This window comes from Camellia sinensis, chromosome 1, assembly GCF_055761805.1.
Source record: "Camellia sinensis isolate YWXY chromosome 1, ASM5576180v1, whole genome shotgun sequence".
In the NCBI taxonomy this organism is placed as follows: Eukaryota; Viridiplantae; Streptophyta; class Magnoliopsida; order Ericales; family Theaceae; genus Camellia; species Camellia sinensis.
Genome location: NC_138961.1, coordinates 152,365,070 through 152,378,375, shown reverse-complemented (window position 1 = coordinate 152,378,375; position 13,306 = coordinate 152,365,070). Strand labels below are relative to the sequence as shown.

At 33.4% G+C, this 13,306-nt stretch overlaps 1 protein-coding gene across 2 annotated transcripts; it reads left to right on the top strand.

Annotated features, from left to right (window-relative positions):
* Nucleotides 1-1,378: 1,378 nt before the first annotated feature.
* Nucleotides 1,379-12,957, top strand: RLF (reduced lateral root formation). Of its 2 annotated transcripts, none has more exons than XM_028214569.2 (7): nucleotides 1,379-1,585; nucleotides 3,955-4,027; nucleotides 4,177-4,347; nucleotides 4,473-4,866; nucleotides 11,549-11,683; nucleotides 11,849-11,899; nucleotides 12,608-12,957. In XM_028214569.2, the coding sequence occupies exons 2-7, from the start codon at nucleotides 3,995-3,997 to the stop codon at nucleotides 12,682-12,684; spliced, it is 861 nt and encodes a 286-aa protein (XP_028070370.2). In that variant the 5' UTR covers nucleotides 1,379-1,585; nucleotides 3,955-3,994; the 3' UTR covers nucleotides 12,685-12,957. The 2 variants fall into 2 exon arrangements, with proteins under 2 accessions (XP_028070370.2, XP_028070371.2); XM_028214570.2 differs by having other exon boundaries at nucleotides 1,404-1,585; nucleotides 4,512-4,866.
* Nucleotides 12,958-13,306: the final 349 nt, after the last annotated feature.

Genomic DNA, 13,306 nt, shown 5'->3' with positions numbered 1-13,306 from the left:
TAAATACTGGTGCTACATGTATCAATTTTTATATTAATTAGGCTTATTTGGAGAAGTGACTTCTTTTTTTTTTTCTTTTTTTCTTTTTTTTGGGTGCTTATTGGCTTATTATAAAAATAAATAAATAAATAAATAAAGAGGTAATGTGATTTAAACAAGCCAATAAATTGATTTTTTTTATGCCTCTCAAAAAAGGGCTGTGTACCAACATATATTATGAAATTGTTACTTTAAAATTATGAACCCCGCTCATTATACAAATTGTAAAGACTCAAATTTTTAAAATTATACCACATTATCATTTAATACACTAGTTCAATTTACGAATTGATGTGTATAATTTTATACATCTCTAAGGATAAATTACAAATACACTTCCTGAGATTTGATTAAAATACGAATTGCCCCTATGGTTCTAGAAATTACATTCCACCCCCCTAAGGTTTCTAATTTCATAAGAAATCACCCATTTTATTAATAAATCATCAAATCAATCAACAGTTTTTAATGATGTTAGAAATATGTTTTAATTAATAATTTAAGCAAGGGTGAAACACCAATAAATTCCAAATAGTAATCTTATGAATTATTGATCCTCTCTTTTTTCTTAGACCCAAAGGTCCCATTCTAGTGTGAATTACATAAAAAGATCAAGGATAAACGCGTACGTTATGTGTTAAGGGACAAATATAAGTTTTCTCATAATGTTAAAATTACTAAACGTAACTCTTCCAAAAAAAAATCATTAGTGTATTTTTTTCAAACATAACACTCCAATGTAACACTCAAAAAACGTAACACATCAATGTAATATACTGAAAAATCTCCTTAGTGTACTTTTTTTAAACGTAACAATATACGTGTTTTTTTCCAAACGTAACACTCTAATTAATGTAATACACAAAAACTCTTTGGCATACTTTTTTCAAACATAACACTCTAATATAATACACTAAAAAACTCCTAGTGTACTTTTTTTGAACGTAACAATGTAATATTTTACAAAAACTCTAATAGGGAAATATTACTCTCTCCGTTTCAAAATATTAGTCATTTATTTCATTTTTTTATTATCTCAAAATATTAGTCTCTTTTCAAAAATCAAGAACTAAAATAATAAAAATTTCCTATTTTACCATTCTTTTAAATTAATTAAAAATATAAAAAAATACAATTATAACAATTGATATTCTATAAAAAAAAAAAAAAAACTATCAAAGAATAATTTTGAAAAAATAATATTTCAAAAGTGTAATAATTATACTATCAAAAAAAAATTATATACTCCGCAAAAAAAAAAAAAAAAAAAAAAAACTATTATTTTAAAATAAAAGAAGTAATAATTTTTAAAATTACAAACAACAATCTATATTTTAAGCATAATTTATCCAATCTCTAAATCCAATTTTGACTGTCGAAGAGGAGTGTTATTTTGACTTTTGGCCATCATGTAGTCACAGAAAAGAAGGGTTCCTTCCAATGTGCCTTGGATCGGAGCTCTCCAAACAACAATCAATCACTGCGGTGAAGAAGAAGAAGAAGAACACCATCCCGCGAAAACCCATCTCAACTCTCTCGCAACAAGGTATCAAACTCTCTCTCTCTCTCTGTGCGAAACCCTATTCTGCGAACTCCCTTTTACCCCTCTCTCTCTAGGCAATCCCTTAGGTGCCTTGGTTTCTGATTCAGTTCCATCTTCATGTTTACCCACTTTCTTTCATCATTTTTTTTTTTTTGTGTGATTCAATTACATTTTTTTTTTTTTATATTTTTTTTTTAATCTCACGAGAAAGCTTGGATTTTTTTCTTCGAATTGATTCAATTAATAAGATTACATCACTTTAAGTAGACATGTTCTAAGACGTGTATTCACAAGAATCGATTTATTAGGGGTCATTGAAATACATATCTGGAATGATGAGTCATGTACAAGGGTATTATTATTATATGGTTAACGAAATTTGCAGGATTTTTTTAATTTTTATTTTTGCTTAACTATATGGAGCTACTTGGTTGCTTAAAATTACATATATTTTCTTTTCTTGCAATTGTTTCCCAACTCAAAATAGCATTCTTACCAAAATTCTTCAAAAAAAAAAAAAAAAAAAAAAAAATCTAGTAAATATTGTTGTGACTAAAACCTCAATTCATTTGTAGTCACAATTTATATATTGGTGTAGGCTTTTTTATTTATTATTTATATTTTTTTAATCTCATTAAAGTTTTCCTAATGCAACGTTTGGCAACCAACTAAAAAAAGTCAAAGAGTCACTCACACCACTCTCATTACTTTTCTGCACATCTTTTTGTAAAAAACAAATGCCAAAAAATCAACTAAAATAGCCGATTCCCAAACCAACCATCAACATGGTGATCCTAGATTTGCTCTACTAAATTCTTTTCTGTTTGTGAAGCTGAAATATAACCCTGTTATGCAGATTTGTTAGTATTCGATGAAGAGAAAACTCCAAGTCAGCATTCATGTTCTTTTTTAATCTAAGTGGGCAATGGAAACAAGATTTTGCTTTCCTATTTCTATTTGTTTCACATATGTTGTCATAATTTGGGGAGTGAAAATAAAATTTTATTACCTTGAGTAAATTAGGAATAGGGAAAATTTACACCCTTGTAGTTTGGCCCATGTACACATAACTGCTATCATTTGGAAATAAGCACATAATCCTCTTGTGGTTTGTGGAGTAAAGTGCACCAGTAGGTCCATTACCCTCTTTATTTTTTTGTTAGTCAAAATTCACTTTAACCTCCTATGCTTTACTCCATGTGTGATTTACCCCTTGACGTTTGGAAATGAGCACATAAATCCCTTATATCCTGACACGTGTTTCACACTTGTTGACTTGGACAAATGCATGACGGTGCACTTAAGGGGGTTATGGTGGGGTAATTAGCATATGAGCCACACTATAAGGTTGTAATGTGAAATTTTCCCTTAGGAATATAGTGCCATGCTGTATTATTGTGTGTTTAGAAAAGAGGAAATTGTATGGTAAAATTTCAACTTAAAATTTTTTTAAGTCGGACAATTTTTGATATGCTGGATTATATCGCCTATGGCCTACCTCTGTTAGATAGATCCTTCTAAATGTGTTAAGTATCTGTTTCTAACACTCAATAGTTAGATAAGGGTATGATATATGTGTTCGACAAATTCAGTGGCACATTCACCTAGCAAATGTGTTTAGTTAGTAATCTGAGTTTACCTAATAACGACACATAAAACTCCCATATGTTGTGCATGGCATACTTTATATCACCTTGTAAATCCATTTTGCCCTAGAAAATTTGTAAAAAAAACAAAAGAAAAAGAAATATGAATATTTTGATGTATTCCTGTGCTTTTGAACATGCGAACTAGATGAATCTGATAGAGTACCTTAGTCCAACGCAAGTCTGTGTAGCTGCCTACAATGTTCTATCATATTAGAGAGAGAGAGAGAGAGAGAGAGAGAGAGAGAGAGTTTCATCAAACCTTAAATGTGACATCTGAACATGGAAAATGAGAAAAATTTGCAATTGACAAAACCTTAAAAAGTTAGAAATTTCATCAAAATGTAGCTTACCAACTTGTTCCAATCCAACTGTTTCCTTTATTGTACAGTGTGCATAGTTGGGGATACCATAAATTTTCCAAGATTTTAGTTTTGCCTGTATGATAAATAACTCTGATGACAGCACAAAAATCAGCGCTAGAATGGGGATACCTGAACAGAAAATGAGAGAATGTTTTGAAATAACTTGGACTGGATCTGGTTTTCTTTGCTTATTATTATTTATTTTTACCACCTTTTACCAGAAATACTTATTGTTGTAATGCCTTGAATTTTGTCAGTTTTATGCTTTGTGATTGTGGTTGTTTACGGTATAATCATTACATGTAAAAGCATAATGTGATCGTTTTAATTTTATTGGTGAAATGATCAAACCATGGGACAGGATAAATCTCTCAGGTTGTTCTAGTGACTAATAGTGTGATATGGCGAGCAATGATGATTTCACATTCTGTCAGGCAAGTTTTTGGAATTCACATGCTACAGATTGTTTACAATCTTATGACCTGTTTCATTTTTGTAATGTATTGTGATAAGTTCTGTGTTTGGTTGCATTCTTTATTTTCTTTAACATATTTGTACATGATGATGAATTGTGTTTATTCAGATTGGTTTACCTGCTGACCGAGATGGTCTTGAGGTGTCTAAGGCTGTGCCAGATGTCAGTGGTGTCACCATAAAAGATGACTCTGCAAGCGACGCTAGTTTTAATCAGAGTAGTGGCATTCTGTGGAAAGATAAGTTGCCAAGTAATGGCATTTCAAAGAGGGAGACAAAGGTTGGTTTTTACAATTTTATGACCTTTTTCATTTTTGTAATGTATTGTGATAAGTTCTGTGTTTGGCTGCATTCTTTATGTTTTTTAACATATTTGTACAATGAAGATGAATTGTGTTTATTCAGATTGGTTTACCTGCTGACCGAGATGGTCTTGAGGTGCAGAAGGCTGTGCCAGATGTCAGTGGTGTCCTCATAAAAGATGAGTCTGCAAGCGAAGCTAGTTTTAATCAGAGTAGTGGCATTCTGTGGAAAGATAAGTTGCCAAGTAATGACATTTCAAAGAGGGAGACAAAGGTTGGTTCTTTGTCTTTTAGTGTTATTGATACGTCTCCTCAAGAAAAGTTGACTGAACTGCCAAAACAAGCAGCACCTGAAGACACTGGAAACTCAGTTAACAGTTCACAGCAACAGAAGACTCCTGATAGGAAGCCTGCACCTCGGGCCAAAGTTCCTTTTGAGAAGGGTTATAGCCAAATGCATTGGCTTAAGCTTACCCAAACGCATCCTGACCTTGCAGGTACTGAACTACTAAGAATGTCTCATTATTGAAATGCTTCACTATTCTTCTGTTACCTTCCAGTGGTTCGTGAGAGCTGGATATAGTATAGAGGTTTGACTTTTTTGCTTTTTTGGTTCTATTTCCAACGTGAAACCTAACACTAGTGACTACAACCCTTTAGGTTTAGCCTGAAAAGCTCATTTCAGATAAGGCTTATGAAGTCATGGCTCAAGATTCACAAATGATACCCACATTGCACACCTTGAAGATATAATTCATTAATATTATACGACACATGTAAGAAGATAATTTGCTGTTTTTCTTTCTAAATCTCAAGTTGTAAATCTCTTCTGAACCACATGAAATATTGGGGGTGTTTGGGAAGCAAAAGTTGAGGTTAAAATAGCCTCAAATACAAAAAAAGCCAAAAAGCCACACAAACCCATTGATTTTTTTTTCAAATATATATATAGCTGTAATATAGCATCAGCCTACACTGTCAACATGACAGTGTAGGGATAGCCCCATCATTTCCGAAATTAAATGACAATTTTGCCCCTTTAAACCTATTTTGGAAAAAGTGAAGTTAGGGACAAATTTGTCATTTCAGTTTCAAACATCATTTCAAACACTTTTTTCAATACACAACTCAAATAAAAATCCATCCTATCTTCCCTAACACAAAAACTAAAATAGCCTACTAAAATAGCCAAAAAACCTCTAAAATAGCCACTTCCCAAACACCCACATTGTGTGTGAAAGTCTCTTATGACCCATATGAAATATTGTGTGTCAATTTTTTTCTGTGTTTCTCATAGTTTTCTGTAGAATATTGTTAGTTCATGAGCAGTTCAGAATGTGGTATTCACCATGTCTTTGCTTTATGAAACACCAGCACTTGGAAATTTCTATTTCAGAAAGTGAATTTGAAATTTGGCCACATGCCTCAATGATTGCTCCTCATCCTGTGACGTTCTTAATGGGATGTGGTATGATGTTTACTTTGTTATGTAATATAATGCCATTTGGTTAATTTGGTTTCTTAATTCTAGCATGTAGTATTTCTAAAGTTAAGAAGTTTCATAATTACACTAGGAAATCTGTTAGATAGTTGTTAACCATTATTGAATGAAGCATATCCAATTTGCATTGGGATTATGTGCTATAGCCTCTTCCTTTTCTTGTAGAATCTCACTTATAATGGTTTTAATGCTATACTTCAACAACTTTACCTCACTTGGAAAATATATAACAGTTGCAATCTAAAGAAATTTGTTAGGTTGTTAATTTTGATATTTTGGAACAGAAACACATTGTTGTGGGTTTCTTAATACTGGTGTTCAGGGTAGCATTGTTTGTTGTTCTTATCAGCAAATAAAAAATGTATTGCTTGTTTCGTCCTTTGTAAGTACTTGTGTGTCTATGTCCAGCTATGTGTCATGGACACATAGGTAGTGATGTGTGCTGTACATGTCGTCATGAGTTCCTCGTGTCAGCCAGTTAGGACATGTTTGGTCATACCAAATGAGCTCAAGTGGGCCAACAACACATTTGTTCTTCTGCCCACAATTTGGCCATGATGAAGGTACCTTCTTGGCAACCCCAGGATACATTCTGTGGGACACTCTATGAAACATGGTTTCAAATAGGGGTGAGCATGGTCCGGATTGGACCGGATTGGTGTAAAACCAGGACCAATCCGTTATTTACGGTTCCTAAAAAATTAGAACCAATCCAATCCGTTTAAATCATGGAACCAATCCGAACCAATCCATTTAAATACGGATTGGATCGGTTTAGGACCACGGATTCACATAATTAAATAATAAAAAAATATATATAACACTTTAATTTCATAAAAACATAAATATAGCACTATATTAGTTCCACAATAGCAATATGTCTTTATAATAGCGACATACTGTTCTAGAATTTAAACAACCATAAGAAAATTAGTTTCACCATAAGTATTTAGACCATTACAAGTTAAAACTAAAAACTAACAAACAAAAGTAATAAAAGAAGATACTAAACGGGTTTAGGTTTGAGTTTAGGTTTTATATGGAATAAGCGAAGATACTATGGGTAAGGATGTATAATAAAAATATAGGCTATTTGTATACGGTCCGGATCGGTTCCAATCCGGAACCGTGGGGTTCAATCCGGAACCAATCCGTGGACTACGGATTTTTAATTCTTCAATCCGGAACCGAACCACGGATTCAAAAAACCAATCCAAACCTATCGGATTGGACTGGACTGGATCGGATTACGGATTTCACGGATTGCTTGCTCAGCCCTAGTTTCAAATACAGGATACAAAATATTCCCAAAAAACAGGATATGTATATTGTATATTCCAAATGGGTCAAGCTGCCTTAGACCATTCCAACTATGAGAGATTTGACCTTTGAGATTGACAGTCCACAATAGGAGCAAGGAAAAACAAAATTAAGGAAGCATTCATGTTTGGAAATTGCTTGGTTTCAAGCCGAACTCAATTGGGATCTATTGGAACCATCTATAATTATGTTTCTATCTTAGAAGAGTGTTATTTATGTTTATTTTCGGTTAAGAAAGTTGTTGGTCAATTTTAAGGTTAGGAGTGTTTTGGTTATTAGCTGAATTTTTGGATATGAGTTGTGCGAGTTACCCATGAGTTGTCTTGTGGGCCAAGTTATTTAATTACTTTTATTTACAGGTCTTATTTGGTTTTAAATAAGTTTTAGAAGTCAAAAGTATTCTTAGTAGTTTCTTTTTTAGTTCTAGTTAGAAAAAGGAAGTCTCTAAGTCTATATAAAATCATGTAATGCTTATAATTTAATAAAATTGATATTTTATTGCAATATCCCAAGCAATATGTAGAGTCAAACACCCCCTAAATTAAACCCAACTTAGGATACCCAAAACCAACCCTAAACATGATTATGGATGTAACCAAAGACTACCCATTAGGAGTGTTCGTGGGTCGGTTTGGAACTAAATTTAGAATCAATTCAATCATTTGAAGTTTTTGGACCCAGAACCAAATCAATCATGGACTAGAACCAACCCAACCCAATGTAGCTCGGGTTGGCTTGGGTTGGAACCACGGTTCCTTTATATGAAAAATAAGTGAATCAATCAATAATAAATAATTAAAATAAACAAGTCTTTAACATTTAAATATAACAAAAATGAAAAGCAAAATATTGTTTAATGCAAGTTAATACAAATTAAATCTAACTCAAGCTTAAACATAACTAATACAAATTAAATCCAAAAATACAACCAATGCAAATTAAATTCAAGCTTCTACTACTTCCTTAGTTCACCTAATAATTCTTGTATGTGAAAAATTATTATGTGCAATTAAGTTTATTGTAATAGACCAATTAGGTGAAGACATGTTAATCTAAATAAAAATTATATATACATAAATAAGTCTGGTTCTTGGGTTGGTTCAGTTTTGGCATTGACCAAATACCAACCCAATCATATCGGTTTGATGATTTGAAAACCTAAAACCAAACCAATGCGCTCAAAAACCAACCTAGCCCATCCCAAAGAGATCGGTTTGGTTCAGTTCTTCAGTTCACTGAGTAATTTGAACCCTTCAGCTTCTAAGAAAGAAGAATGCAGAATTTTGTTTCATTTCTCTTTCCTTCTTCTCTCTAGCTTTTTCTCATTTTTCTTTATTTTCTTGGTGACCAAACACTCCACCTTTGCTCCACCCTTACACCACAACCTCAACCCACCTTCACCACCACCACCGGCCATCTCACCTTGCCGAAAAAGGCTCTGGTAGGCCACTTTTTTCCCTCTATGAAAATAGCACAAATCAAGTTCAAACTCTAGATTTTCTTATTATTTTCAAGAGCTAAAGCTTGGGATTTCTTTTCATGATGGTTTAGAGACTTTTAATCAGTAAGAACCTTTCTAAAAAGTTTTAGTTTAATGTTTTACATATTTAGAGTTAGAGATGGTGATTTCTAGATTTATCATGATTTAGTTTTAATTGTTGAGTTTTATACTTGTACTTAGTTTCTATGGATGTTTTTGCATGTAGAAAAATCATTAATTTGATGATTGATTTGGAGATTGAAATTTGGATTAATCTAGGGTTTGAATGTGACGTAAAAATTGGAGATTTTGATGCTAGGAAATATATTGTTGACCCCAATTGAAAAGAACAAGAATGTCACAACCCAACCCCGGCAAGGCAAACCCCACTGAGAGGGCAAATCTCAAGTACTATAACACTTGTACATAATAATCTCCCGTACAATTCATATATTTACATCACTAATTATGCATAAAACCTTTCATTCAACCATTATTTACTAATTTGATCCATTCAAGTACAAAAATATCATCATGTCACTGAGTTTGTTCCCATGTACCATTTTCCCAAATACAATAACATGAATCTATCTTTACATCAAACTTCATAATGAAAAATATTTACAATCAACTTCCTTCATAAGATACAAAAGATGAAACTACATCCTAGAGTGACCCTATGCAAAACCTCAACTACAAAAACGCCCAACTTTGATCCTCCAAAAATCTAAACTTCCAAGTTGAGCCAAGCCATGCTATAATCTAGGAATCTAAAAAACGTTAACTAAAAAAGAATGAGCTAGAGCCCAATGAGTATACCAATCCCATGAAAATTATAAAACTTGTTCTTTTCAATTGGGGTCAACAATAAATTTCCTAGCATCAAAATCTCTAATTTTTACATCACATTCAAACCCTAGATTAACCCAAATTTCAATCTCCAAATCAATCATCAAACTAATGATTTTTCTATATGCAAAAACATCCATAGAAACTAAATACAAATATAAAACGAAATCATGATAAATCTAGAAATCATCATCTCTAACTCTAAATATGTAAAACATTAAACTAAAACTTTTTAGAAAGATTCTTACTAATTAACAGTCTCTAAACCATCATGAAAAGAAATCCCAAGCTTTGGTTCTTGAAAAGATTAAGAAAATCTAAAGTTTGAACTTGATTTGTGCTATTTTCGTAGAGAGAGGAAGGTGACCAACCATAGTCTTTTTCCGGCGACGTGAGATGGCTGGTGATGGTAGGTTGAGGTGGTGGTGTAAGAGTGGAGCAAAGGTGGGGTGTTTGGCTACCAAGAAAAATGAGAGAAAGCTAGCTAGAGAGAAGGAAAGATAAATGAAACAAAATTCTGCATTCTTCTCTCTCTTAGAAGCTAATGGGTAGTGTTTGGTTACATCCATAATCATGTTTGGGGTTGGTTTTGGTATCCTAGATTGGGTTCAACTTGGGGCGTTTAGTTCTACATATTGCTTGGGATATTACATTTATAGATTTTTTGGAGTTTTGAAGCCCCTTTGTGTTTGTGTGATGCAACCCTAACCCTAGGTGTGATGCCTAAGATTCTAGGAGTGCTTTCTAGAACTATCTTCTTCTTCTTCTTCTTCTTCCTCTTCTTCTGTTTTCTTTCTTTCTTAAATTTCAGCACTTTAACAGCCAAAACATTGTTCGCAGGTACTGTTCAAAGCACCCAGAACAACCCCAAAAATCAATCTTCCTTTATTACATTAAGCTGTAACCCTAATTGTTTCATTATCTTCCTTTATTACATTAAGCCCTAACCCTACTTGTTTCATACACTTGTAGAAGCGCTAAATTCTCCATTACTTTTCAGCTTGAAACCACAATAACAACTTACTGAAATTCTGCTTTAAAGTTCTAACAGAGTGTTGTCCTGCATCAGAGATGCCCTCTGGATGCTTCTAGAATAGCTTTTCGCTGCCAGGTTCTAATGACCTAAAATCTCGTTGACTTACCTTAATTATTGGTGATTTCTCGGACATGCAGATATGTACATGTCCTTACCTTATATAAATAAAGGGTCATATTCCCCATAAATTGTAACAAACACTACACTGAGAATGAGACTTCCACTCTGAGTTCTGGAGCTCTATACTTTCAGAGACTTTAAATTTTAGATTCTCCATTGCCTCTCCCTCTCTTTTAGGTTGGACTGCTTCATCTCACACCCAGACACCGCATACTCTCTGGTGCCTTTGACGTGATTCGCCACCAATCAAAAAAAACCTCTGTTAATCTCATCCACAGCTTTCCATGCTGATCCACAGGTCTTAATGCCGCACTTCACACCTCACCTCCCCTTCTCTTAATATGTGTTCTATTTTGGAATGTCTCTCTTAAATTCTGAGAGGACCATGTAAGGCTCTAAATCTTTGGTAAGCATAATGGATAGAGGTATTTTAATGTGCTTTATATTTGATGTAATTCTTATGGGCTACTATAGTTTTTTTTGGGACTTATTGTTGCCTGCTGAGCACAATTATGAGCTTGTTAGCTTGGTATCAAGGTTGGCACTTATAAGCTACTCACTATTAACAAACTACTTTGCATCATTCTGCACTTTGTTGTGTGGATAGGCTTAGTTCTGGCTTTAGGTGATGGTGTGAACTAGGTGGAATGTGTTTAGTTGGGGCTGCCTATATGTTAGCTTGCCAATATAGTGGACCTCTCCAGAAACTACTGCATGAACTATTAGTTGTGCTTGAGATAAGTCAATAGAAAGAGGTCAACTGGTTAGAGCATACATATTATGTAATATGCATTCATTAAGTGAGATTTCTATTTTGGAGTTGAAGAAACAATTGCTGATATTTCTCAGGGTTTTGTATTTTTTTTTTTTAAGGTTTGAAGGGACAGTCAAATAGGAGGCTTATTGCCTTGAATGAAGTTAAACAACACCAAACAGAAGGCGCCATGTGGACTGTTCTTAAAGGTCGTGTGTACAATATAGCTCCATATATGAAATTTCATCCAGGAGGTACATAAAATTTTAGTTTGCTCAAATTTCAATTAATTAGTGAAGCAAATTCTGTACTTCTATGGATTGCTTAAATTCTGGAAATTGTTTATTTATGTTTATCCTTTTTGTTTGCCACAATGGGTATAAATTATATGCCTGCATTAATATTTGCTTGACAATCAGGTGTTGATATGCTGATGAAGGCAGTTGGAAAAGATTGCACATCTTTATTCAGTATCCTTTGACATTTGTTGCACACATTCCAAATACATATAGGTTCAATATTGGCATGTATTTTGTCATATCTTTGGCCCTATTAAATAAACTCTAATAATCTGTTACTTCTGTTGAGTTTCATTTGGGGAGGTTAGAATTTTTTGCAATCAAAACTCTATAAAACCTTATTCTATGTGTCAATATAAGAACCCAAAAAATTCCATGTAGGTTATTTGAATGGAGAAAAATGTAAACATTAAATAATTTTTGGCCTCAAAGATTCTTCCTCATTATGTTAAATGGGTTGTGTGTGTTTAAGAAGCAATTTCACAAATCGTAATTCGAAATCTTTCCTGATGGGTGTATAAATCATTATTGGTACTCCCGAAGTGGGAGAAAGACCCACACACAAATGGGTGAGAGTCGAATTCTGGACCTCATGGTGAGGTGCAAGGGTTCTCTGGCCAGCTAAACTAACCTTGTTGGTTACTATCCATATTAGTCTTGTGTTTTTATTAGAGGCGCTTGGTATTAAATTATTGATCACCAACTCGTCTAAAAGCTCAAGCTGTTAGAGAGAAAGGCAACTTTATTATTTATATTATATTCTCAATACGTGGGAACTGTTGCTTCAATTTGCAAAGTTAGATGCCAGTTGTCAGTTTTCTATTTAAATAATGTAAATGATCAACATTCCCATAGTTGTATTCTTAATATGTTATTTAGATAAATACCATGCTTGGGTGAATGCTGAAGCCTTGTTGGAGAAGTGCCTTGTGGGTAATTTAAATGATAGCAAGTGAAAACCCACTATATTAAAACAACTCAGAAGATATTCTTTGATCGGTTCATCATACCAAACATATGACTTGACAAGTGCAAATTATATTGTTTTCATTTTTGTTTTTTTTGTTTGAAGTGTAAGCTGTACAATCTTTACTCGATGATCATACCATTTCGAATAAGTTTGATCTCACATACTTGGTTTTGTATGATACTGATAATGGGGATAAGATGTGTATCTCAACTTTGATTATTCTTCCAATACAAGTAAAATGCTCTATAGATTTACTTGATGCTTGCATCTGTGTACCTACTATTGGATGTTTTACTCTTTAAAATGTTCCCTTGAGTTTCGTATTTCATGTTACAGAGCAAGTTACAGATTTTAGCAGTGTAAAATTTAAAGCACCACTGGTGCAACAGACAGCACCTTGTTTCAAAGTGTATATCCGACCTTTGAGGTGCTGTAACTGTCTATTACCACTTGACTGTATTTTATAAATTCACAAAACAGAACCAAATCTCAATCATACACGACTACTGATGGATTGGTTACACCACTAACGGATGGCAAAACGGCTCTGCCTGAATGGAAATGTGGTTGAATGTTCTTTTATTTTTTGTGACTGAAACCAAAACCAT